The following is a 26,577-nucleotide window of genomic DNA, read 5'->3' on the forward strand; positions in this document are numbered from 1 at the left end:
CCTTCGCTGCGAGCCATCGATATCAAGTTTATCGGTCGTTCTATGCACGAAATCTGTGAAAAGGAAAAAAAAACCGATTTATTCCGAAATATGTCGGCTTTTATATATCGTTATGGAGCATACACGTGGGGAACGACGTCGTAGCCACCACCACCTACCAAGTTTCTATCTCCTTTCTCATACTTTACCACCCCACCTAGGACACATACGCTCCGAATATTTATTTTTATTGCAATCCGTATACTCCTGAGTCAACAGTTTCTTTTCAAAACTACGAATCGATTTCAGCTGAGTCGCCGGTGAAAAAAAGAAATGCACAAGTCGGAGAATTTTTTGTCGAATAAAAAAAACACATTACCCTACCTATATTAAAAATTAGATTTTTGTGTATTAAAGAAATTTATTATTTTAAATAATGAACCTTGTACCGGTTATCTGAATTGTTTATTTGAACTCAACGCATGCTAGAGCAATTTAGTTATCACACGACGAAATGAACGTTGCTGGTGCCTCGAATAATTTTTCTCTACCATAAATGAAAGAGTCGGTAACGATTTAAGTTGAAATAAATTTTTCGCGTTCGCATTATATCGCTTTAATGTTTTTGAGCAGGCACTCCCTGCAAAGTTAGCGGCTACTAGCGAGTCCAGTAAATCTTACACCCTGAACCACCCCCTCCCCCGAACCATCCCTAAAACCTCCCTCGACTGCCTAGCCATTCTTATTCCCTCGTTACTCGCAGCTTCGCTCGAGGCGGCTCTCTCCTTATTATATCGTCTTTCCACGCCATAAAATCGGAAAAGAATTTCGCTCCCCAAGACAATAGAAACTAATAAATTTGATTACTGATTACACTTGCGAATTTTTTAGATTAAAAAAAGCGATCGTAACATAAATTACAACTACCGTGTCTTCCTCTGCAAATTTAACAAACGTGGAAATTAAACATTGCATATAACGTTTGCGTTATATTCGCTGACTTAAATTCAATGCTGCGTTCATTTTGTAAACATTTGTTGAGCATATTCAATTATTGGTTACACTCGCTGGATTTGTAGATTAAATTGTAATCACGACATAATTTCTAACTATGTACTACGTCCTCCTCTATAAATTTAACAACAGTGGAAATTAATATACTAATGAATATTAGTGAATAATAGGAAATTAATAAACCAAAGGAGACAGACTTAATCGCAAGGTTTATTCGATTACACACTTTAATTTTGATTTGTTCAATGTAAAATATTTATTTCTGCAGTTCAAACTTAAATTGATTAAAGTTATTAAAATATATGCACTGTTATAATAATTATTTTACTAGTACTTACTACTAGTACTAACCTACATATCCTTAGAAAAAATCTATACACTTAAAAGCATGTGTAGAACAATTTGTTATTTTAAATTGCACATGACCTTCTGTAGATTCGAGATTACCTTCTTCGTATAAGTGACCAACTGCTCGGATCCTTCAGGACCTCTTGAATGCGTCCTGCCTTACCCGTTGCTAATGCTATACCATGGAAACTGGGATGCTGGGCAACTTAAACCGCTGCAGCTGAAGATAATGCTGATGCAGACATCGACTTTGAGTTACCACTGTCAAAGATGCAGAAAATGAACAACTATGATAAGGAACAATGGGCACGTTCAGTGGATGGGATCAAACATAACGACATCCTGAAACATAAATAGGTAAAACGTTATTTTATTTAGCGAAATAAATATTTCTATTCCTATTATTTAATTCAATTTGCTTTCAAGGCGACAACAAAACCGAATGTATATTGTAATTTGACAATTTCTACGTATGTGCAAGTATTTTCAAAGCCAAGCATAGAACGCGTGAAATTTCCTGTGGAAATATCCTTTTCTATTAGTTCTAATTCCTTAATTTGCTTCTGTGCATTATTTTTAAATTTGTATTTAATCGCGCCTTTAATCAGCGACATCTACGGCGAAACGCTCAAGCTTGCAGCCAAATAGTGTTTACCCGGTGATTCTAAATGGCGACGGTACATACTGCTCTACTTACCATCACTGGTAAGTAGATCACTGGTAAGTAGTACTTCTATATTCTATTTGTTATCATCTGCATACAGTTTGACTAAATAATATGTCTATTTAATTCGTGGTTTATAAATTAGAAGTGAATTAGAACTTATTTTCGTTAGAAAGAAAAGATATTGATCCAACAGGGACGTGGCACCATCTATTGGAATGAGACTCAAGTTTGTCAGAAAATGAATTTGGTTTGTTTCAAAGCTAAATATAGTATGCTGCCATCTATTGTTTGCGATTCTCAGCTATTTCGCTACAAGCTTGAGCGTTTTGCCGTAGATGGCGCCGATTAGTGGCGCGATTAAATAAAATTTTAAAAATAATACCATGCACTAAAGTCAATTTATAAACGTGTTCTTGATAGATACAAATATTGCAATCCAAAATAATTAATATATTTAATAACGAAGAAAGCATGTAGTGATAATAAATACTTGAATGCTCCAAAACAAATATTTATTATCCCGTAGTATTTCAACGGGATAGTAAATACTTAAAAAGTTTCAATTATTATTCTACGTATTCTAAATTCAATGATATCCTTCACTTCCGCGCCAGTCTCATAAGAGGTATATCCATTACTTGTCGTTAAACCGCATTGGCAGTTCACCCATTCATCGATTCTTGCGTCTCTCTGTCCATCACGTAATTCTGTTTCCGTGGTTTCGCGCGGAACTCTGCGGTAAAACTTATCCCGCAACACCGGAAACCTTTTCTGTGTCTACTTTTCACTGTGCAACTCGAACGTTCCATCAATTGGGCGTTTCGAACAGAAATGTAGCCACGTAAATATATATATATATATACACGCTCTCGTAAATTCGCTGAAAGAAATATTTATCCGCGTTTAAACGTTGTATAAATGAATAGCGAGCAAATACTCTTAGTCCCTTGTAACAGGCATGCAAAGCCTGGCCATATTTAATTTCATTAATTCGTTTAAATTTTATTTAAACGTTTAACAGTTCATTTAATGATGTAGGATCGTTTGTACTTGTTTACACATTTTTTGCTTCGAAATTAGTGGTATTTGTAGTAGAGGACCGATTGGACGGTATGTTTAATATGTATTATTTTATTTGGTTCGTTTATTACAGAAAAGGAATTTTAAATATTTGAAAAAGAGGACATTGGTGCAAAGTTTTTATTTTTTATTGACAATAGTAATTCAAGTTTAAGGGATGAAATTGTTCTCCATAATTTTAGATCATGCTATTTTTAGAATTATTGGGTATAGCAAAAGGTCCTTTGAAATTCAAAATACAAAAATCTACAGGGCATTCCTAAAATCTGGGCATGGAGAAAATATATTAATAATAAGTACAACAAAATTGTGGTCAGAGATTCAGCTGAAAATCAGTCCAAGCAATTTTCCAACAAATCTTCAAACTGAGATCCTTCAAACAAATTCTACAGGGCGTTCCTAAAATTTGGGCATGTAGAAAATATAATAACAATAGGTACAATATACTCATGGTCAGAGATTCAGCTGAAAATCAGTGCGTGCAATTTTCCTAGAGATTCAAGCCACCGTGGGAATTGACAATAATTGAAACGGTGGTTTTCCACAGGCCCACCGGAAGGCTCACTGTTTTATCTGAAACGGAAGTCGTTCGTTCATATTTCAAACGGTGGAACGCGCGTTTAACGCACGACGCCTGTATCGGTTTTACGATGTCATTAGTAACGATTCCCTTTACGACCTCTTCCTAAGTTATAAATTACTCGTCGTAGCCACGTTGGCCGGGGGAAACAATGCAATTAGCGTATACCCCCGTACGGGTACCAAATATACGTGTACACGTTTCCGCGTATAATTGCCTGGTGCGCGATCAAAACTTGCCTCGTCTGTTTCGCGTAGCTAGATGGAATAACTCCCGCGTTCTTGCGGACCTTCGAAACAACCTCTAACTTGTATTCATCTCCGAAACGGGCGCGGCTCGCTATGAATCTTCTAATTCCCCGTTCTTCCAGAGTCGGAGTCAAATCGAATGGTCGCTCAAGGCCACCCAGACACAAGAATATTTCTTAACAATTCTTCTGATAAAGATATCATTAAACTACTTTATTTATTTTAGATTAAAGTATTTTCTTGGTAATTATCATGAATGCGTGATTTAATGTGTGTAGTTGTCAATTTAGAATGGTTTGTAAAAGTATTGCAAATTTGAATAATTTAATAACAATTCAATTAATTTCCTCTTGCTTGAAATATCGTTAAAACTCATATTTTTTTTAATGTGCAATCAACTTTACTTCTGAGTATAATACTCAATACATTGGCCGAAAACGAACTGTTTAATAAATGCCTGAGATGTTAATTTAATAACAAATCTAATTAATTTTCTCTTGCTTGAAATATCGTTAAAACTCATATTTTTGCAAAATGTGCAATTAATTCTCCTCCCGTTAATACATTCTCACCACATTAATACATTTCATAAATGACTGAGCACAAGTACGATTCCACGTCGTTCAATAATTATTTTACTCCGAGCATCGTGGCGTATTTTAACAACGTTTATTCAACGGGTTTGACGAACGTGTCTAGTCCATTTACGGGCACGAATTCCACGTGGAAACGTCGTGAGACGTAAAATTTCCCTTGTCAATAGCTCGGACAAGTGTAAATTGTGCGACACGCTGAAATCGTGTGTACAGAGCGTATTTCCTGCAAACGGAATTCTATGTAAGTTGTCAGCGGCAGGCAGACGCGGATGGCTTCCACGGTGAAATTACTGAAAGTTCTATGGGTCGTCGCAACAGTGACTTTCCACTGGAACGCGCGCCTTTCCGTTGAACTTTAATATTTTTCGCGAATAACGATAACGAAGGGTTGTTGGGCGATACCGGCGTACCGGTTGAAAATTAATTCCACGTTAATAGACGGCCACATACGCGCCGCGATATTTCGAGCTTCCTTCAATTAAAATAACAGCGACGTTTCAATAGAATCCAATTCAGTTCCCGTATTAATACGTTGTATGTTCGTACTTTTACGGGCTGCTAAAATTAAATCGTCCGGGGTTCTAGATGCTGTTCCCTTTATAGAAATCGCCCCGGGGGTCTTTGTTTATTTTTTTTTAACGAGTATGTATTGCTATTTAAACGTAACGAGTCGCTAATTATTCGGATATCTCTTTAATTCAGAGCCACTAGAGTACGTGAATACGCCAACTCGCGCGTGTGCAACTTGGAAAATAAATACGCTAACCTTCTCCGTTGTTCGATATAATTGAAAAATACGCCTCAGCTCATTTCCCGGGGGACAGTTTTTAACAAGCCGAGCGCTGCTCGATTTAACCGTGAGAACTGTTAGGACCGGACTTTTCATCGAATTGATAAATATGTATGCGATCTCGGGAGAGATTACCGCTGCCCCTGAAAGGTATCGTAGCAACAGAACCGGACCGTGGTACCGTTCAAAGGATCACGGGAGCTTTTCGCTCCGGTAATAAATAATAAAAGCAACGGAACGTCTCATTGGGTCCATTCGAGTGCCGCGATACTAATTCGATTAATGAAAATACGGTCGACGATTTTCTCTGATTTTTTGTGGCTGGATTCGGGATTATTCTCTGTTAGCTTTTTTAAAATGCCGGTATTTCGATAATCCGGAATAAATGGGACACGGCCTGGGTAGAATTATCGGGAAATCGGATTAAGCAGTACTATCGATACGAGTGGCGATGGCGTTATTCTCGCGGCATTGTTAATACAAAATTTTGCCATTTTAATGATGCATAGAATGTCGACAAAAAATGTTTTTATAGAAGTTAATTAATATAGGGGGAGTATTATGAAATAAATAATTATTTTGTGACCGAAATGATAGAGAAGATTTAAAAAACAAATTAATTTTGCTAATTGAATTTTTTTACATTTTATTTGTACATAGTATTTGTTCAGGAAAATTCATCAAGCTTTCATACGGGATTGTTTATGTCACGACTGAAATTTTATGCATAAAATAACAATAAATTTATTTGCTTATGATTATGCTCCGGAAGGAGCCGCTAGGCACAAGGTAAATTAATTAAATTAACTCCAACTCAAGGCAAATGAACAAATACCCTCTCCTTATGAATGTAAACAAACGTGTTAATTAAAATGTGAATTTAATGTGTAAATGTTAATGTTCGAATGTTAATATGTTAATTTAAATGCGAATTCAAACAATTTAAATTATTTTTAAAATTTTCCTTACCACTCCCCTCACATCAAAATTATGTACTTCTCATAGCATCTCCCTTTCTGCTAACTAACATTAATAAAAACGTGACGAATTACCTGAAATACTTTATTTCGGAGCAATTTCATAGCCCGCTCCCTTCGAGAAGAACATCCAAGGAAAAGTGGCTACAAGGGGGTTGGGACGATCTTGTCCAGCAAGGATTCCACGTCGCAGGGGCGTCCTCGGGTTTAATAATACATCCTAGAGCCGTTAATCACGATGTGAAGTATAATTTAATACCTCGTCGAGCGAGGGCCGACCGCTAAAAATGACGAACTGCCAGGAAACACGCGGCAAACTCAGCGGTCGGCCCCTCCGTCGTCTCCTGTCGGTGGACGTGCAATAACGATAAAGGGTTGGGTATTCCTGGACGACCCTTTCGGGTACAAGTGCTCGAGGAAGGTGCGCGAACCGCCTGTACGTAACATTCGTTCGCTGTGCCGCACTCAATAGCCCCAATTCGCGGGATTCCTCCGTATATGGGAGCCAATCCAACATCCTTCCGTTCATCCCCTTTTTTCTCTGCTCTATTTCTTCTTGCGTTCCGTACTTCTTTGCGCCTGGGGTTATACATCTCGCTAGCGATGGGATCAAGCATATCGTCGTCCTGGAACAGAGTTAGATGAAATGTTGTTTTAGTGAAATTATTATTATTGTAGTGGAATAAATATTTTACGTATACATGACAATGTGATTATTTCAAGTACGTTTCTTTATTCAAAATCTCTGTCTTGAAATTCAAATGTTTTTATGGAGAATTGATTTTGTATTGGGAATGATGCCTTAGCTACATCGTTTAAATAATATTCGATAATTAAAGCAATAGAAATTCTCTTCTTCGGAATTGTACAAATTTTAACAGTAGCTTCCTTGCTTTCTTTGGAGTAATACAGGCTATGTGCTAGTAATATAGGCTATGTGCTACTTCATTCAAATAATATCCGATAATTAAAGCAATAGAAATTCTCCTCTTCGAAATTATCCAAATTTTAACAGTAGCTTTCTTCCTTTCCCTGGAGTAATATAGGCTATGTGCTACTAGGCTATGTGCTACTTCATTCAAATAATATTCGATAATTAAACCAATAGAAATTCTTCTCTTCAAAATTATCCAAATTGTAACAGTAGCTTCCTTCCTTTCTTTGGAGTAATTTAGGCTATTTTGTTTGAAGAAAAATGATGTTACCTCCGTACAAAAATACGTAAGAATATGTTGAGTGCTCTGAGCTGCTCGCTACTCTCTAACTACCGCTCCCAACCGCTAGGTGGCTACATGCGTTCGTGGCTACCCGAAAGAGAACTCGCAGAGTTTGTATAATACACACAAGTTCGTTTCACCCACTAAATCATCTATTTTCGTCTCGGGATCGACTTCTAGAAATACGGACATTTACACATCGAACATTCGAGAACAGGTAAGTCGAAAAATCAATTTCTTTTCTCACCAAATCAAAAAAGAAACAACAAAAAATGTTGTGTATTCCTATAAAGTTCTATAACATCACTTTACAGTAAATCCTAGGCAAATTATAATCTCGTACAACTCACTCATCCAACAATAAAAATAAATTCCACTCCCAAATATACTTTCCACCCATTCCCACCTTTCAATTCCAACCTTTACTTCACACATACGGTTACGTCGCAGGTGTATTAATCGCAACCCTTTGCATTGCTTCGTACGTGACTCGAACGAAACGAAGTTTTCATTCGACTGATTTGATATTCACGAGTACGCGTTGAACTTGATCTCATCGCTATTCCGCACACTCGCGTCCGCGTATCGATCAAGCCTCGATCCTCACGAAGTGGGATCCTCCGAGTTACCGAGCCCCGTTATTACCAGCCCCCTTCGTCTTCATTCTCGTCTGTTTCTCCCTCTCTATCGACCGTCCAGCCATTGTAGTCCACCGAAATCGGGTTAATGTCCACGACGATGACCACGATTTCGTCCAGCGAAAGCTATTCACCGCGACTCTCCATCCGGCTTCGGAGCACGCTTTTTATCGGCACACGGTCCTCCAGTTCTCCTCGGAAGGGCGAAAACGACGGGGGAAGTAATGGAGCTCAGGCGCGTAAGGTGTTCGCCCCCTGGGAACTCGTTACAATTCTTTTAACGAGAACTTTTTACAGGTGTACCCGGCCATTTGTTATGGCGGTGTGGGAAGGTTGCTGTTGGCCCATTCATGGGAAATTAGAGGGCCTTCAGTTTCGTGGCTTTTTCCTGACGAAGGTGAAATGCGGTTTTCTTTCAATGAATCTTCAAAGCCGTGTTACGTGTTTTTATTTTGTTAGAATCTTCCTGTATCTCGACGGAACGGCTTGCAGATTTTTTTACTGGTGCTGGTTGGATGGATGAGCTAATTTTGCGTTTGGTTCTTGTTGCAATTGGTTTTCTGGGGTGCAAAGTGTTTTGAGAATTTCGACTGTTAGTTACCTAAATTATGAAGGAAATTATTTGTATGTATTTGTTCTTGTGGACCTTCTTCAATAATTATTGACTCTTAGGTCACGAAAGTACAGTTAAACAAAAATAACAAAATCGATACAATTTACCCCAGAACTGTGCATTTTAAAAAATAGAACAAATAATAAATAATGCACGCAATGCAAGGGGTATTTAAAATAAGCTGTTGCATTTTACATCAGCTGATAATAATAAGCAAATAATAGTTCATTAATCATTCATGAACATAAGCCGTACTTTATTATCCAATAAACCAGAAATTCAGTATTACCATTCATTTTAACAGTCAACATCCCTCTTCATCTCTTTACGCGAATATGTTTTCCGACAATTACTAATCATTTTCCCCGTTACGATTTAAATTAAATCAGTTAAAGTCTTGTTGATACTTACGTGTACTACCAAAGTCATCTCGAAGAATTTAACCCCTTGAAAATATTGCAAAAGTAGATCGTACATTTTCCTGTTAAAACAACGAATTTTATATCACTTTTTACTATCGAACTTCGGACTGTACAACACTTCGAAGTCTACTCTGAGACGAAAATAGACAAAGATAGAACTTGTATATCATGCAAACTTTGCGAGTTCTCTTTCGGGTAAGCACGAACCGCGAGCAGCCACCTAGCGGTTCGGAGCTGAAGTTAGGGAGCGCTCAGCGCTAAACATAGTCTTATGAGGATGTAATATCATTTATCTTAAAATAACATAGCCTATGTTACTCCAAATAAAGCAAGGGAGTTAAATAACCTAGATTATACACCTGTATTAAATCTTGACACCCACAGCAAAACATCCTAAATTTGTCTAACAACGAATGAGTTAAAGTTCTCGATCATTACACGATCTACAGAGCAAAATATTTCTGTTTTCATAAATTCTGCTCGCGTTCTAACTACTATTACCGTATCGTTTCACCCCCTGCCATAATTAACCGCAAGAAAGATGGTGGGAGGGTACGCGAGACGTTCTATAGTCTATCGTAATAGCTATAAATAAAGCTATTAGAGCGATCGCGAGCGAACCACTCAATTGTGTAGACCCAGTGAGACTCCCAGCTACCAGGCTTCCCTCAGTTTCTATATAAATTGCCGAAATATCCACATGGACTGCCGAACGTGAGTCACTGCGTAGCAGGGGGTTACCGAGATGGGGTAATAAAGATATAAGTCGTCGTTTTATAGGCCTGCGACGCAGTTAGGTCAAAAAGCTGTTGGTAAACGCCATTAGCGACGGCTTCGAGTAATGCTCGAACAAAAATAATGATGTGTGGTTTAAATTTTGTGGTGGACACTTGTTCAAATGGAACTCTGGAGTACTACATGTTTACCTCTAAATTATTTCAATTTCTGTATGGAATAACAAAATTTCTGATCAGTTTACTACACATCAGATTAATGATTTTTGAATTTTTATTATTTTAGTATGTGTTGCAATTGTTTTTATTTAAGACTGTATATTATATTTGAGATATTTTAATTCGATTTGAGTGGTTTTATACCTTTCAATTTTAACTACCAATAAAATCTTTAATAAAGTAAGAAAGCAAATTTCATGAAACCATTCACGAATTTTTTCGACTCGATCCCATCACTATGCCCAACGCTAGAGAACGGACCACTCCATGATCTATTCCCGTGGCACGACTCTTACGTAGAAAAGATCCTAGAAACCATCGCTGGATGTTTTCGAAGAACAACGGCCCCATTCATAAATCATTTTTTGATTTCGTAACGAAGATATTAACTCGACTGATTTCATCATATGCAAGGAACACTCGCGCTTGGCCTACTCTTTCCAGTTAACCGTTTCGTATTTTACGAGAACAAGTCGTTGTTAGCGCAACACTCGCACAGAAAGTTGATTTATACCAGCGCTTGTTATATTTTACTGTGCGTGGTCGGAGGAACTTAATACTGATCGATGCGATATTTATGTGAGTAGGAGGAACATCTTTATAAGCTCCTTTCATGGGAGACGAGGATCGTGTTCAAATTCAATATTCGTCGAGTAATCAACGCGACGTATCCAATGGAAGTATCATATATTGTTTATGGAAATTGCGTTTGGACTATCGAAATATGAAAGTCGGTTTCACAAGGTGCAAAGTCCGTCTTTTTAGGCTTCGAAGATTATTTTTTTATTCTTCTAAATTAGCTGAATGATCAGACCTTGCTAGAAAGCTTTACAATTGGTGTATGATTGCAAATTAGTAGAGTAATTTATGTTTAATGATCGATCTAACAATTGTAAGTCATCGAATAATTAAAAGATTGGGTACTCGCAAAGTAATTATTGCCTAATTCTGTTTTCTAAAATAGGAATGTTTTTGTTGCATTGGCTGACCAAAAAATTCTGTATGGGAAATTGACTTGCAATTTAATTTACAACAATTTTTATCGTACGTATTTGTATTGTAGAAATAACAGTAAGAGAGTGTCGTGCATTCTATGGTTTGCTCCACGCACAATTTTCCAGCAAGCAATTCATACCTTGCATTCTATTGCTCACGTGTGGATACAGTTTAATATTTCTACCTTAGACGCAAACCGTGTTATGGTTATTATTATTAATAGCATTAAATATTATGAATTCAATACTTTGATAATTTAAATATAAATTTAATATAAAATAATTCAATACTTTAAATAGCAATGAAAAATATATCTAATTCAATATTTTAATAATTTAAATATAAATTTAATATAAAATAATTCAACACTTTAAGTAGCAATGAAAAATATATAATAATATGAAGAAATTGATTTAACATATATTTAATGTAGAAATTAATTCTATGCCCTTTTAAAATAAATTCACCATTATTATTTTTAATCTTTCCTCAGTCACACATTCAAAAAAGCATACATAATTAAAAAAAATAATTATGGAAGCAGTCTGTGTGCTTCATTCCCACGATATCTGATACTTCAACATACCTAAACGACAGATAAATATATCTATTTAAACCGAAGTTATAAAGAATCCAGTGTAAAGGCACAGAATTTATTTCTACACCCAACGTTTATCTCACAAATTTCTAAAATTTAAACTCTGAAGATTTTTAGCGTAATCTGAATAACCGAGAACCACGATTATAGATAGTGGTCTTCTTGAAAAAAAAGTGGTTTACTCGCATCAATTTTGTTTTCGTCGATGTTTATGGCGCAAGAAGCGACCTGACTGATCGTAATAACTACGCGATATAACGTCATCTGCGCGGGACGTAAGTTCGCTGAAAGGACTCCATTTCCATCAATCTTGCTTTGTCCCTGTCATACGGTGCGCAGAGATTCGAGTCGCTCTGAAAAATAGACGTCCACCTTTAACGATACGTAATGCTTCCGAAACGATGAACAATATTTCCCGCCACGTGCCACCGCCTGGAATGAGAATAAATTTACATTTCGAGCACAGAGGAGACACACGGTATATTAAACCTCTCCCTTTCGAGTTTCCCGATCGTGAACAACCTGTCGTAGCCTTATACAGATAGATATATAGATAGATATACAGATAGATGATCAGAAGTATGTGAGCACTTAATAGAAATAAATATCTAACAAAAATTGCGAATCTATTAATATCAATTATATAATTTATGTTTCAATATCTTCATGTTGCATTGGCAAACATATTTTATTAATGATATTTTTTAATATCACATTAGTACTGATAAAAGAAAACTATAGAGATAATTAGATAATGTTAAAATTTCTTCATTGTACCCGAATTAATATTATCTCATTTATTTTGCAATAATTCGTCACAGATGTTTTTGTTATATTGAACAATTTTTCTGAACTTTTCTTTCTAAACGATCCCATAGTTCCCATAGTTAAATTGAATATGCCACTCAAAACATTTAAAATTATTAAGTGCAAATAAAGTTCTATAGTAATAATTTATGGTGTATATTAATTATTTATTGAAGGTAGTAACTATCCACATAATATTCATTCTACTGTATTTCGATCAATTTTTCGCCTGTGCATATTATACTAGATCCTGCGTCGATAGCGAGTTTAACAAACAGAAAGTAGTACCGTGGCCGAATATAATGAAAATAGACGAAGTGGCTTCGAGTGAAATTTTGAAAAGTCGATACTCCTCTTTCGAGAACTTCGGTTATCTGTCTCATATTCTTAACCAACGGTATCAAAGTTACAACCAGTGACCCAGATACAGTTACTGCGCAGAAAGCAATGTTAGTAAAAGAAAAGAGCTTTCTCTTCTTGAAAAGTTCTTGGAATTTTTCATCGCTTTAGTGCATTCGTTCAGAAAAGATACGCGCTGCAGTATTAACAATTTTCTGTAATAGTAAGACTGAAGAAAAAATTGAATCAGGAGTACGATGAATAATTATTAAAATTCTTGACTTTCTGCAATTTTTTGTTTCTATTATTTTAATTCCTTGTCATTGGTTTCTATTATCATTGTATTACTAATTATTCAGTTTATTATATATTATATATATTATACATTGTTATCATAACTCAAAAGGGAGTCATAAATCGAAAACAAATTTGTAATTTCTCTTAATTTTATCTCAGCCATCGATTAAAAATCGTTCGAAAATTTAAATGTTACATTTATAATAACGTCGATTTCAATGTTCCAATGTGACTATGCTACTTCAGGTGCATCTGGTAACAAACCTAACCTTTCGTAACAGACTGCATGTGTACTGTGTAATCCACTGTGACAGTCAGAAGCGTTGTAATCTAAAGTTAGCTCAACTACTGTTTCGAATCACTTTATTTCGCCAAGCAAAGTGTCCCGGCATCCACTGACTCTAACATCGAGTGCTTCGCTTAATTATTTCCTCTCCTAACTGGCCTTAAATTCAATTTTACTATACCATTCCTTATGTTCAATTTTTGTTCCTAGGTGTCCAATAATCGACATCATTTTTAAATTAAATTTATTCATTTACGAAATGTATGGAATTTGAAAAGGTATCTGTTGCTTATTTTCGTGTCTTTGTCTAAATATTGTTTCCCAATAATGTTTTTTGTTGATTCCCTGCAATTTGAAAATTCTTCGAACGATTCAAGCACAGTCTACAGATAATGACGAATCTCTGACAGAGGAAATTGCTTTGTGATATTCTTCGGAATTGATAAGTTGCACACGACGTACAATAATAACGGATAAATAACAAGTCAGACAAACGTTCGTGTTTACGAACTGCGCAGAATTAAATTCTCCGATCGAACGAATCGCCATTTGCTCGCGTTATTTACATGATTTTTTAATGGAAATATTACCAATATTTATATAAACGGAATAAATTGTTATATAACATTCCGTTAGGTCGTCGAGCGCCGAGATAAATTCGAACGCCGCAATCGCGGATGCTCTTTGTCGAGCAAATCGGCAAATTACATAAACTGAATTGTTATCGGGCATCGGCAAACATCATCGTGCTCATCGCCGCGTCGTTTTAAACGTAATACCGCGTTTACGGTGCACGTTAATCTCGCTAAATGGTCCGCTACCAGAAAAAGCCGCTTTCGATCGCTATTATTCCCTTGTTCGTTCGAATCACTGCGTGAGGGTATAATGATCCCCTCCCTCCTCGAACTTCCATTCAAGCACCGTTTTAATGTAGACGTCTCCTCGAAAAAACGAGTCGAAGCTCGACGCCGATTACGCCGATGCTTCTCGAACTTCGAATTGATAGAAAATTGACGGAGACGATCTATGCGTTTCAGTATATCGTGTCCACTTGGCAGAATTAGGATAAATGTAGCGAGGAAGAAAAGGAAGGTGGATATGGGAAAATAGACTTGATGACGAATATTTGTTAATTGAAAATGGGAAGTAATGATAATATAAAATTAGTGGAGATAAGGCTCGATGAAATGGAAGATGGGGAAATTATGATTTTATTAAATTCTTTTCTTCGGTGAGAAAGACAGAGTGTTTGCCTAATTTTTGTTATATTAAATTTTATATTTGAGAATTTTCAGTACATGATGTTTACTTGGGAGAATTAGAATGAATGCAGTGACTAAAAAAAAAGAAGGTGAATATGGGAAAAAAGACTCGACAAATGTTTGTTAATTGAAAGTGGGACGTAATAAAATAAAATTAGTGAAGATAAGACTTGATGGAATAAAAGATAACTCTTTGAGGGACACGATTATAAAATAAAAATAAAATGTAAGCTGCAGAAGACCAGTGTACTTATCGTACTTTTGGCGTTAGTTCATAATATTGCCACATGAATGAAAACCTTTAAATAAAATAGTAAAGATGGGGTAGTTTTCAAATCTCACCTTGAAAAAAGTGGTTTACTCGCATCAATTTTGTTTTGATTTTGATTTGAAAAGATGGGGTAGTTTTCTAACCTCAAATGGATAACTGAAGATGGTGGAACTATGCTTTCATTAAATTCTTTTCTTTGCTCAGTATTTCCTTAATTTCTTTTATTTAAATTTTATATTGGAGAATTTTAAGGGCAACGAGAGCATTGAATCAATTTCGTCTAAGATTATTCTTAATCATTCTTTCTTTCTGTCAACGAATTTCTCGTAACGTGATATCGATCACCATCCCTATTGGATGTTTGGACACTAGGTGTTTTCTCCAGCTTCAGAAATGGAAATGTCAAGGAAACTGTGGGTGAAGGGAAGCTGGAAGGCTCGAGGCGATGCTCAACGATCGGCAACGTGTTGCGGAGTCACTATGCGGTCATAACTCAACATCCCAGACGAGTTTGGCCGCCCGAAGTCATCCGCCCTGCCGAGAGGAACCGCTCGACCCCCTGCGGATTATTTATGGGGTGCAACACCGATCGAATGTTTCCTCTGTTCAATTTTTAAACGGACGCGTTTCGCTTTTGGAATTATATACGGCCTCGAGGAACACCAATCGCTCCAAATTTTGCGACTGATGCGAAATATCGGCTGTGGGCGTTGCATGAGTATAGTTTGAATATGAATCGATTGAATGCTTAGGGCAATAAGTTCCTCCAACATGTCATTAGACTCTCTCGTTTCTTTATGTTTCTTTAGGTTCGGAACAGTGAGTTTTAAATCTATGGTTTAAAATAAAATGAATCGTTGGATGTTGGAGCTCCAAAGTGTGAGGTATGGTTGGAATTGAATGGATTTAATCAAGGCTATCGAAGAAGCTTCCCTAATTTTAACTGTGGGGATTAAACGCACAAGTTTATAGATATTTATATTTTATTTTTGCATGAGTCTTATTTTACCTTTGGAGCAAAATAAGATATTCTATTTTTGTCACTAGACTGCTTTGTACATAAATATTTTCAGCTTTAAATTATTTTTATGGGTTGAGATTAATGAAATGTTGAGGATTGCATAGATTTAATCAGGGATATCAAAGAAGCTTCCCCAATTTTAACTGTGAGCTTTAAACTCACAATTTTATAGATATTTATATTTTAATTTTGCTTAAGTCTAATTTTACCTTTGGCGCACCTGATACTTTTCCCACTAGACTGTTTTGTACATAGTTTTATCTTCAAATTAATGTTATGCATTAAAATTAACGAATTGTCGAGGATTGTATATCACTGAAACTTTTGCTCAACATTTTTGCACCACCCACAGTTTCTAAAGTAACGGAATCTACTTCCAAGGGAGAAGTATTTCCAAATATCCCCGTCTACAAATTACGATCGATCAATCTGATAATTCCGATAAGCACCGTTCAAATTGCCCATTAAAGGCCTTCGATTTGTCTTCAGCTTTGTAGCTTCAGCACGTCAGCTGGGAAGCCGAAAGGAGGGGACGTAGATCAGCCGAAACCCAGCGACATTTCCTGCGATTGATATCGTGTTCTCTGTACCAGGGATTCTCAATGGAAGCCATGCTACGAGTTGTGAATCATAGTGGTGGAAGTAACAAAATATTATACAAAAGTGAGCTGCAACGTATTTCACAGTTCTTCTGTTATCCTGTGCAGGTCGATTTTGTATTTTCTTTTTTAGTTACTTCACTATTGGAATTCACATTATTGTAATTCTAAGAATTCTATGAATATTCCATCAAATAGTAATTTAACACTCTCTAATTGTAGATTTTGATATCGAACAAGTCCTAAATAATCGATATTAAAATATTTAAAAACATCAAGACTATATACTTCATCAGAATATTATTATTTTTGTATATTTGTCAGTATCTATATTCTAATTTATTCGTACATATTTCGTATTTTATTATGTATTTTGAACTACTGTATTTTATTTTATAATTTTAACCAAGATCCACCAATGGGGCAACATGCATGAATAATATTTAGTGGATTCTCAATGATCTTACTGTATCCATTGCAAAGAGTATGTTCATAAAATATTATTGGAATTATAAGAATTCTATAAATATTCCATCAAATAGTAACTTAATCTCTAAGTGCAGATTTTGTTAACGAAAAAATCCTATATAATATTAAAATATTTAAAAACATCAAGATTATTCTATTATGTATTCCAATTTATTCATACATGTTTCGTATTTTATTATGTATTTTGAACCACTGTACTCTATTGTATAATTTTAACCAAGATCCACGATTGTGGCAACATGCATGAATAAGATTTAGTGGAGTACGTGTGAAAAAAAATTGAGAAACACTGAAGAGAGCGACATACCCATTATCCTCCGAGGACTAATTGTTTCTTTCGTAAAATGCGCGAGGAAAGGGCACTCGATCACGCACTCGATGATCTATAGCGAGGTAAATCTTGTTTAGCGAGATACAGGTGGCGATCCTATACTCCAGATATAGAGCTTGATGGATAGCCATCACGATCTTGCGGTGCACCGTGGTTTAGACGCCAAACATACTGATACGTTAACACCGTGGAACGCTTGGGAAAGCGAGCCTCGCAAGATTCGTCTTCGGGTGGCTATTCCTGTGAGTGATGTGTTGAAATTCTCTCAAGACAAATGGCTAAGTGATATCCTTACACCCACTGATGAAACGCGAACGTGAGATACTGGATAATCTAGTTAAATTGCAATAACTATGTCACTTTTTCCACTTTCGTCCACCACGATCGCACGAGAACAAATTATATTGTTATCGAGAGTTTTCTTTACATTTTTAGTCTAGGTGAGCCTAGGTTTATGCTGAGTTCAAATTTCCTAATTAAAATCGAATTTTACAAGTTTGAATTTATAAACGACTATGATGAAAATTTGTTCCAAGAGAAATTTCGTGACACTCCTTTATCTTTAGATTAATATTCAAAAGATGAAACACGTGAGAAAACGTTCGAAACCAATTAGCTATACCCAGAGTGCCTCCTTCCCTCTCTGAAAACTTATTTGTAAAATTAAAAAAAAACGATTGATACGTCATTTTTTTCAGAGTGGAAAGATCGTGCACTTTCTGATCGCCGCAAAGAGGTGTGGCAATGCAAAGAGACGCGGATCATTGGATAATGATGGGATGTTCCATCCCGTTCCATTCTATTCGGTTGTAATCCCATCCTCTCTAACACAACAGTCATCATGTCGTCGTGGTACGGATCACTTAGGGATCATTAGCTTTATGGCGCTTCCGTATGGCCAGCCGGTCGCGTGCAAGTGGATGCTGGTTGATGCGGTGCCACGTTTCACGATGCACTCGATAAATTGATAAAAAAAAAAAAGAGAGAGTGAACCATTCATTCTTCCCGTTCGATAACAGCAAAAGTAGAGGAGAAGCACAAAAGCCTTTCCAATTTAAAATTGTTAACCAATCGTGGGATACAGGAAGTGCAAAGCGAAGTACTGGATGAATGCAGCTCGAAATCTTTCTCCTTTTTTTGTTCCATGAAAATCAACAGTACAGTTTTCACGGGTACTGTCATCTGTGGCTGTAGTCTGTTGGAAAAGTCCTAGCTAGGTCTGTGAATATTTTTTTGGACGATGGCTAAAAAATATATCCTCGTTCATGCATCGCAATTTTCGTGTTTAAAAATTTTAATAAATCATATGAGCATTCCCTGGCTTATCAGATATTTAAGACAAGCATTATTTAACAATATATCAAATTGTCTAAGTGATGTTGAACTGCATGTTTGAAACAATTAATTTGGCACAGAATGGCAACGATCCAAATCTGCACCTAACAATTTTTAGTTCTGAATAACGCTTATTTTTCATGGTTAGCACTTGATAGCACTTGAATAATTTGATATATTATTAAAAAATGCTTGTGCTTCGAATATCGTACAACCCTGTTCTGACATATACAGTCAACACCATAAGTATTCAGACCCTTTACGTCTATTAAAGACATTTGCCTAAATTCATTGGTAGGTTTCATGTTTCCAAATAAATTTCCTTATTCTAAATATATACAAGTGTGAAGTCTATTTATCTACACATTTATAACGAAACATATATTTGGAAATATTAAGCTTACCATTCAATTTAGACAAATTTGTTCTATAGACATAGAGGGAATAAATACTATATATAATAAAATACTTATGTGTCTGACTGTAGAGTCAGCCACAGAGCAATTATGTGAAAAATTACATCACAATAACTTCGTTAAATTACGACATTTGAAAATTACGACAAATGCCTTAAGAAACGTACCTCCAAACACGGTGCAACTTACCCCCGAAAAAATTCTCCACTAGTCCCCCCAAAAAATTCTCAAATCTGCTCCCATTTCCGGTCCTAGGGTTTCCCCAATAAGAACGAGAGACACGTACGCCTTCTCCGAATTCCGATTAATTTAGGCGACGCGCGATACCCTTGGACACGTATTCCCCTTCTGCACACTCGTTGCAGTGCCGTGTGCACGGTCGAACGTTTCGCTGTGTAATGGCACACCGCGCCCCGCCATCCGCGTCGCGGATGAATATCGCGGATATAATGTTACTGTATTTCATTACCCGAGAGTACACCGGATGCGCTATGCTGGCTCGTTCCCGTGTATCCTGCATCAGCACCGGGCCATCCCAGCTACGTGTACGCGCCCCACACTGGTCCGCGCTTCACTCGCTCCCGTTCCGTTGTATATCCTCCTTTATGCGGCCCGGTTTCGGCTTCCGGCCCCGCCATTCAGGAATATCACCTTACGCGCACGTCCTCGTGATTCAGCCGAGCCTCGAAACACGCTGTAATCAAAGGATTACCACCGGTACCGAGGCGCTGGCTCCAAGTCGGCCTCTGTCTAACCAGGACCACACGGGCGACAAGTATAATCACCCCGGGTACACGCATCACGAGGCCTTCCAACGCCCGGAGACCCTTGGCTCTTTCGTTAAGCGGGCCATTTTCGAGCGAATTGCCTCTGGATATCGTCCGGGGAAATTTAGGAATTTCTCTGGCGCCTCCATGGTGCCCTGTCATTGCCAAGGGTGACTCGAATTGCTCGTCCTTGGTGTCCTGGGGGTGTGGTGGACCCTGGAGGGGTGGTTTTATTGTCAGTTTTGTTGTTGGATCAGGTTGGTACCATTTGAGGAGTTGGGAGTTTTGGAAGTGTGGTATAGTTTGTTTTAATTAATTGGTTTGAAAGGGGAATTTAAATGTGTTTGGTTGGGGGGTTGTTAAGTGATTACCTGATTTGAAGGGGTTTTGTGTTGATTGTATAGGTTTGTTGGATTGCTTCGTGACGTTGGAGGAGCTTTAGAACAGTGGTTTTGTTGTCAGTTTTGTTATTCAGTGGGGGGGTTGTTAACTGATCACCTGATTTGAAGGGATTTTGTGTTGATTGTATATGTTTGTTGGATTGCTTTGTGAGGAGTTTTGATGTATTTTAATTAATTGATTTGAAAGTGGAATGTTTTTGGTTGAGGGTTTGTTAATTAATCACCTGATTTGAAGGGGTTTCCTGTAGATTGTATACGTTTGTTGGATTGCTTTGTGAGGAGTTTTGATGTATTTTAATTAATCCATTTGGATGTGAAATTTGAACGCTGTTTTTGATTGGAGTTTGTTAACTGATCATCTGATTTGGAGCTGTTTTGGGATGCTCATGAAAAGTTATCCATAAGTAACGTTATTTTTCAATGAACTACAAACAACATCAAATATAAATACAATTTACATAATTTATACAGTTAATTAATATATCTACCACTACTACACTGACTTGTATCTTGTTATTGAAAAATAAAAGCCCCCTCTGGGAAACCCTTCATCCTCTGGATATTTCTGAATATAATTTCTTATCATTTCTAAATATTCAAGCATTCCTCGTAAGAAATGCTGACGTGATAAATTCGAATCAGAGAATAGTAAGATAAAGAAGATTGAAAAATAAATGTGTCGGTGAAATATTGTTGTCATCGAGGTCTACCGAATTTCACGGTGCCACCGCGCACGGGATCTAATTATATCGTGATAACGAGGCTAATTTGGAGCCACACAAGACCGTTTCGCACTTGTGCACTTATAAAGAGAATAGGATTATAAATAGAAGCAGAGGAGGCGGTCGGAGAGAGGGAAACCGAGCAGCTGAAGGCTCCTCGGTCTCTCTCCATTATTATACCGTCGACCTGCAAATTGTAGACGCTTTCTCTCGAATTCAAGTGCCACCCACCATTACGTGATTAACGCACTGGCTGGCATAAGTGATATTATCGGCGCGACGGCTGCGAATCGAGTTCTCCAAGACGAGCGTTGCACCGGAGACATAATAGTCCCTGCGTTTCGTTCCTCGGTTTATTATTTTGCGTGTTATCCTGTCCATGGATCGGTCTGGCCATCTCCCTTCTGTTCCTCGGAGCTCTTTTCTTTGGCACAAGATTCTATTTTAACCTGCTGGAATTTTGACGAAAAGAGCATCGACAGTGTTGTATTGTGGACAGTGTCTCAACTGGAATATAATTTTAAAAAAGTTACGAATCTATTAAGGGGTCTCCCTAGTTTGACGCTCGGAAAATAAAGCAAGATTCGGGATTTTGTTCAAAGGAAAGTACTTCACTTTACGATTCCAAGTTTTAAGCTTTCATTAAATAACATTCAAACACTCTGCTGAAATTTTTGGAAGCCGTAATAATAAATATATTTTAAGTTGTTACGATTGTAACGAGATTGCAGCTGTCATAGTCATCTGAAACAAAAAACGCAGATGTTTCCTTAACCTGTATGAGTGTGGTCAGAGCATGAACCAGAACAAAAAAAAAAATTGAAAAATACAAAAATGGCAATCGTTTTAAATAAAAGTTTTCATTTTTCGCCAACAAAGTGGTTAGTTTTTTGAGCTGCAAAATTCGAATTATCCAAAGAATGACTTCATCCTACTTCATGCTGGTAGAATTGCATCCCAGAAAAATATTAGTTAAACATCATTAAGTGTCCTTTTATTTAACCCGTAACATTCGTAATTTTATAACAAAGAATTCACGTTACTATTAAAAAAATAAACTATCGAAATATAGTGCTTATTCGTTTGTCCATTTCGACGCAAGCAAACCACACTTTGATTTAGAAAAGAATGCTCGAACCGATAGCCCCTGGCTCGAATACAAATTTCTCGCCTTTCGGTACGCTCGGAAAAAATTCCGAGCGGTGTTGTGATTCGTTATAACCTTTTTCAATACGCTGCCGTAGTAATCCAATGTTATCTACCGTTGTACTATGAACCATGGACTTTAGGCGAGCCCGTGTGTGAAAATCCGTCGGATTTAAATCTGGGGATAGAGGTAGCCAGGCGGTAGGTTCTCCGCGTTCAATCCATTTACTTGGAAATCGCTCATTTAAAAAATTGCCTCGCTAAACGATTAAAACCAGGTAGGAACACCGTCGCGTATAAAACCACATATGACGCACAATTTCAAGTGGGACGTGTTCCAATAATTCGTTTAACTCGGCCTTATAAAAAAGTCGCCGTATTATTCGCCGGTTAATCTTCCGTTTATCAAAAAAACTGCCCGATTAAACGGTCGGCAATTACTCCCAGGAATACGATAACGGTGAATTGATGTTGGCGCTTTCATCGCGTAATGCTACGAGAATTTTCTTCGACTCGTTCACGGATCTTCGCCAGTAAATAATAACGAACATAGAAATTATAATTAACCGCAGAAATGAGCAATATGACGGTTATAGTAAATTGATGTTAGCGGTCTCATTCTGTAACAGAGCGCAGATTTTGTTTGATTCATTGCTGGACATTTGGAAATTCAATATTTAGTCTACGGTCAATTAAGCTTTACCAGCAATATTGAATGTAGATTGTTCAAATTAGTAATAGAAATGTGCAATGGCTGCGTGCAGAGGCTCAGGTACATAATATGTGAAGAAATTATTGGTTCACAGTTACAAATTTACAGAAGGTGCATCGTAAAAGATTATTTAAAATTATTCACTCTGGAGGAAGACATCATTTTCTGAATCATACCTAAGGATATGGCAGTTTTACGCACTGAAAACATTTATAAAATAATATTGAAACTTTTTCTCTGTAATTTTATTATAATTTTAACATAAGTTTAACATTCATAATTTTAAATAAATTTTTAGATAGGTATCTGTTTTCGAAAGCTAGAATTTTGCAAGGGAGCCGATAACGAGAATTATTAAAAATAAAAACGAACCTCATCACGGGAAATGTAAGCAAATCGACCAAATATTCGTGAAAAGATTTTCAAATATTTTCGTGAAAAGATTTTCAAATTGTTTTGTAATGCGAATTCATTCCCGAAATTATGGCTTCTTCTTTTGAAATACATTGTGTATTCACAGGTTCATTGAATTTAATAAATCCGTTGATCGTATTATAAAGGATTCCCAAAAGGGGCTTTGGGATTTTGTTTTTAAACAGTAAAATACATTAGTCAAAGTAGTCGTGGTGAACATTTAAATATCGTTACTTTTCACGTTTAATTGTAATCAGTTCTACTTCCCAAATCGAAATAACATATTTGGATATAATTTCTACCATTCATGTTTTATTCAAGAACAAAGCCCCAGAGATGTCATAATTTTTCACGTTTAATTGTAATCTGGTCCTTTCACGTTAAATAAAAATAAATGGATCCATTTCACACTATTCACGTTTTATTTAAGGACAAAGCCCCAAAAACGTAACCATCTTTTACGTTCAATTGCAATCGGATATACTTACACTCAAAATAACATATTTGGACATATCTTCTACCATTCATGTTTTATTCAAGAACAACGCCCCAAAAACGTAATCACCTTTCACGTTTAATTGTAATCTGGTGTCCATTCATGCGAAATAAAATATTTGATACACTCCACACCATCCACGAATTATTAAAGAACAGAATCCCGTTTTACGAATCCTTTTAATTTAACTCCTCTACTATTATCGACGTAGAGGATCGTGTTTCATGGGTCGCAGAGCTGAGTTACTTCCTCCGACCCGAAATGTTAACCGTTTATCGTTGTTAATAGCTTTACTGTCTCTTTATCTTTGTCCAATAACTCTGGAAGATCGTATTGGCCAGCTCGAGAGTTATTTACCTACTGTTCGGTGGAACCGGTCGAGTAATTATTTACACAGACTGTTCGCTGGTCAATTATACAGCCAATTATTTCCGGGAAGCGGTCGACTTAATTGCAGGGTCCGCACAGTTGCAATTTTTAGGTCGGTCGCGTAACAAACTTGGACGAAACTAATTGAATTTAATTTGGCGATCGGCAACGCCGGATCGTATCGCGTGACCGTATTATTAGCAACGGTCCGATTGAATTTTTATTGGACTCTTCGTTTTATGTTCACTTTTTCGTTAACAAGGGGAACGCAGGCAATCGCGTGGGCCCTGGTCGGCAAATTTTTGCCATAGAAATACCTTCTATTTAATTCTATTTTAATTTAATTCTATTTTAATTTTAATTTCTATTGAAAAAAAATTAGACGAAGATTAGGAAAATTTTAACATTAAACGTTCTCAACAACTTGTGCTACTATTCCCTTCGATTATTATTATTTTCTTACAAACAAAGCAGAGTTCATTGTTTTTTCCAAGATACCTTCTATCTAATTGTATTTTTTTAATTTATTTTCATATCATTCTTTTTCCATAAATCAGAAAATTTTAATATCAAACGTTATCAACAATTTGTGCTACTATTCCTTTCGATTATTATTATTTTCTTATAAACGAAGCAAAGTTCATTGTTCGTTCCCACGATAGTTTTGTTAACGATTTATGATTCCATTTCGGCAGGTTTCGCGTGTTCAAGAGTTCGCTTAATTTAATTTTAAGCGCGAAGGATTATTGCGTCGGGAAAATATAGAAGTTGTACACCCCGACGAAAATTTCAATAGTTCTATAACGAGTTGCGAGCCGTTAATAATTAATTCAGCGAAACTTATACTCCATGACCGAGTTAATTTCCGACCACGTAAATTAGGGTTCTAATCAAATCTTGGGGATCGTTTCGGCCCCGGCGGTTTGTTGCGTAAAATTGCCAATTGATTTCAATTATGTTCAATTAAATTTGGCGGGAATACTGACCATATTGGAGGAAAACGTCCTTAAATTTTATTCAATTGTTTTGTTAGCAATAATTCTATAGAAAGCAGACATATTTGTTCTCACGGGTATTTTGGAATATAATATTCCCAACAGCTGTTAGAATATATTAGAGAAATCGAAAACTAATGAAAATGTCTTCGACTTGGAAAAGTTTTTCAATGAAAAATGGAAGGACTTTTTTAAAAAAGGAACAACTGTCTTTTGCTGGCAAAAAGTGTTAGAAAATGATGCATTTTGTTAATTAGCATTTAAGATTTCTTTAATAAATAAATGTTCATAAATTTTGATCAATTTTTGGTCTCCCTAACATTAATTAAGAATTTCCATATTCTTCAAATATATGGAAACACGTGGTCGCTTTTCTGGCGACCACGTCTTTTCTTAAAAAGATAATTGCTCCCGATTTGGTTTCTGGATGTTGGACCTACGCGAAATGAAATTAACAAGGAACGCTCGCGAACCAGAAACACGGGAAAGTTGAAAACATTACGTGGAAGTACAGTAATTCATCCGTAATACGAAACCATTTTTCGCTGGTTCCATAATACCGGTTGAGAGTAGAAAATCATCCCATGTAGAATGTGTGAATTTTTCTATCTCGCGGAATATGTCTGGAATGATAAAGGATATCGATATTAATTTCAACAAAAATTCGATCTTTTCATAAAACAACAAAAAAATTGGTAGATATGGGTATCCGAATAATTATGCTTTGGAAATATGAAATATAATTCTAGCATCAATTGTTCAGAAAAACGTGTTTCAGCGGATGTAACAAAACAGGAAATCATACTTAAGTAGTTATTAGCATTTCAATCACTTAGAGTGTTATCCTCTTCAGAATAACTGGGAATAATATGCATTACGTTCTCTGCTGAAAATGTACGAAGCTTGTTATTTGATATCGTAGCGTTGGACATTATATGTACACTAGCATTATCCTAAATGCACGTACGAGGATAGAGAATTACAAGCTGTTTAATTTTATTTACTAATGCAAATGTGAATGTGTACATTATATGGGATGTCTATAGTCAGGACATTAGGAGAACCTTTTCACTAAGAAAAAATTTCAATCGCATGTGAGCCATCGTTCGGCCAAATGTAAATATTACATTTTGGTCCCAGGCTGTTGGAGCTCAAATCGTTGCTTAAAAAATTAAAATTAAAATTAAGGCACAGAACACAACAGCTAATGTCTCGCTAAAATGTCAAATATAGATAAATATCTCACGATTACTTATTTAAATTTTTAACCGACTTCGAAAAGGAGGAGGTTACTCAATTCGACATGTACATTTTTTTTATTCTCAACTTTTCATGTTCGGAAATATTACTTTCTCGAAAAACATTGGCACAATAATCTGAAACTTT

At 36.4% G+C, this 26,577-nt stretch overlaps 1 protein-coding gene across 2 annotated transcripts in view; it reads right to left on the bottom strand.

The window, feature by feature from the left end:
- Positions 1-6,073: 6,073 nt before the first annotated feature.
- LOC128877866 (zwei Ig domain protein zig-8-like) overlaps positions 6,074-26,577 on the bottom strand; it is a 458,647-nt gene continuing 438,143 nt past the window's right edge. For both annotated transcript variants that reach the window (XM_054125478.1, XM_054125477.1), the window contains exon 8: positions 6,074-6,905. In XM_054125478.1, the coding sequence (XP_053981453.1) occupies positions 6,509-6,905 (397 nt within the window). In that variant the 3' untranslated portion in view covers positions 6,074-6,508. The remainder of the gene's footprint in view (positions 6,906-26,577) is intronic.

The sequence above is a fragment of the Hylaeus volcanicus genome, chromosome 6 (assembly GCF_026283585.1).
Source record: "Hylaeus volcanicus isolate JK05 chromosome 6, UHH_iyHylVolc1.0_haploid, whole genome shotgun sequence".
NCBI classification, from domain to species: domain Eukaryota; kingdom Metazoa; phylum Arthropoda; class Insecta; order Hymenoptera; family Colletidae; genus Hylaeus; species Hylaeus volcanicus.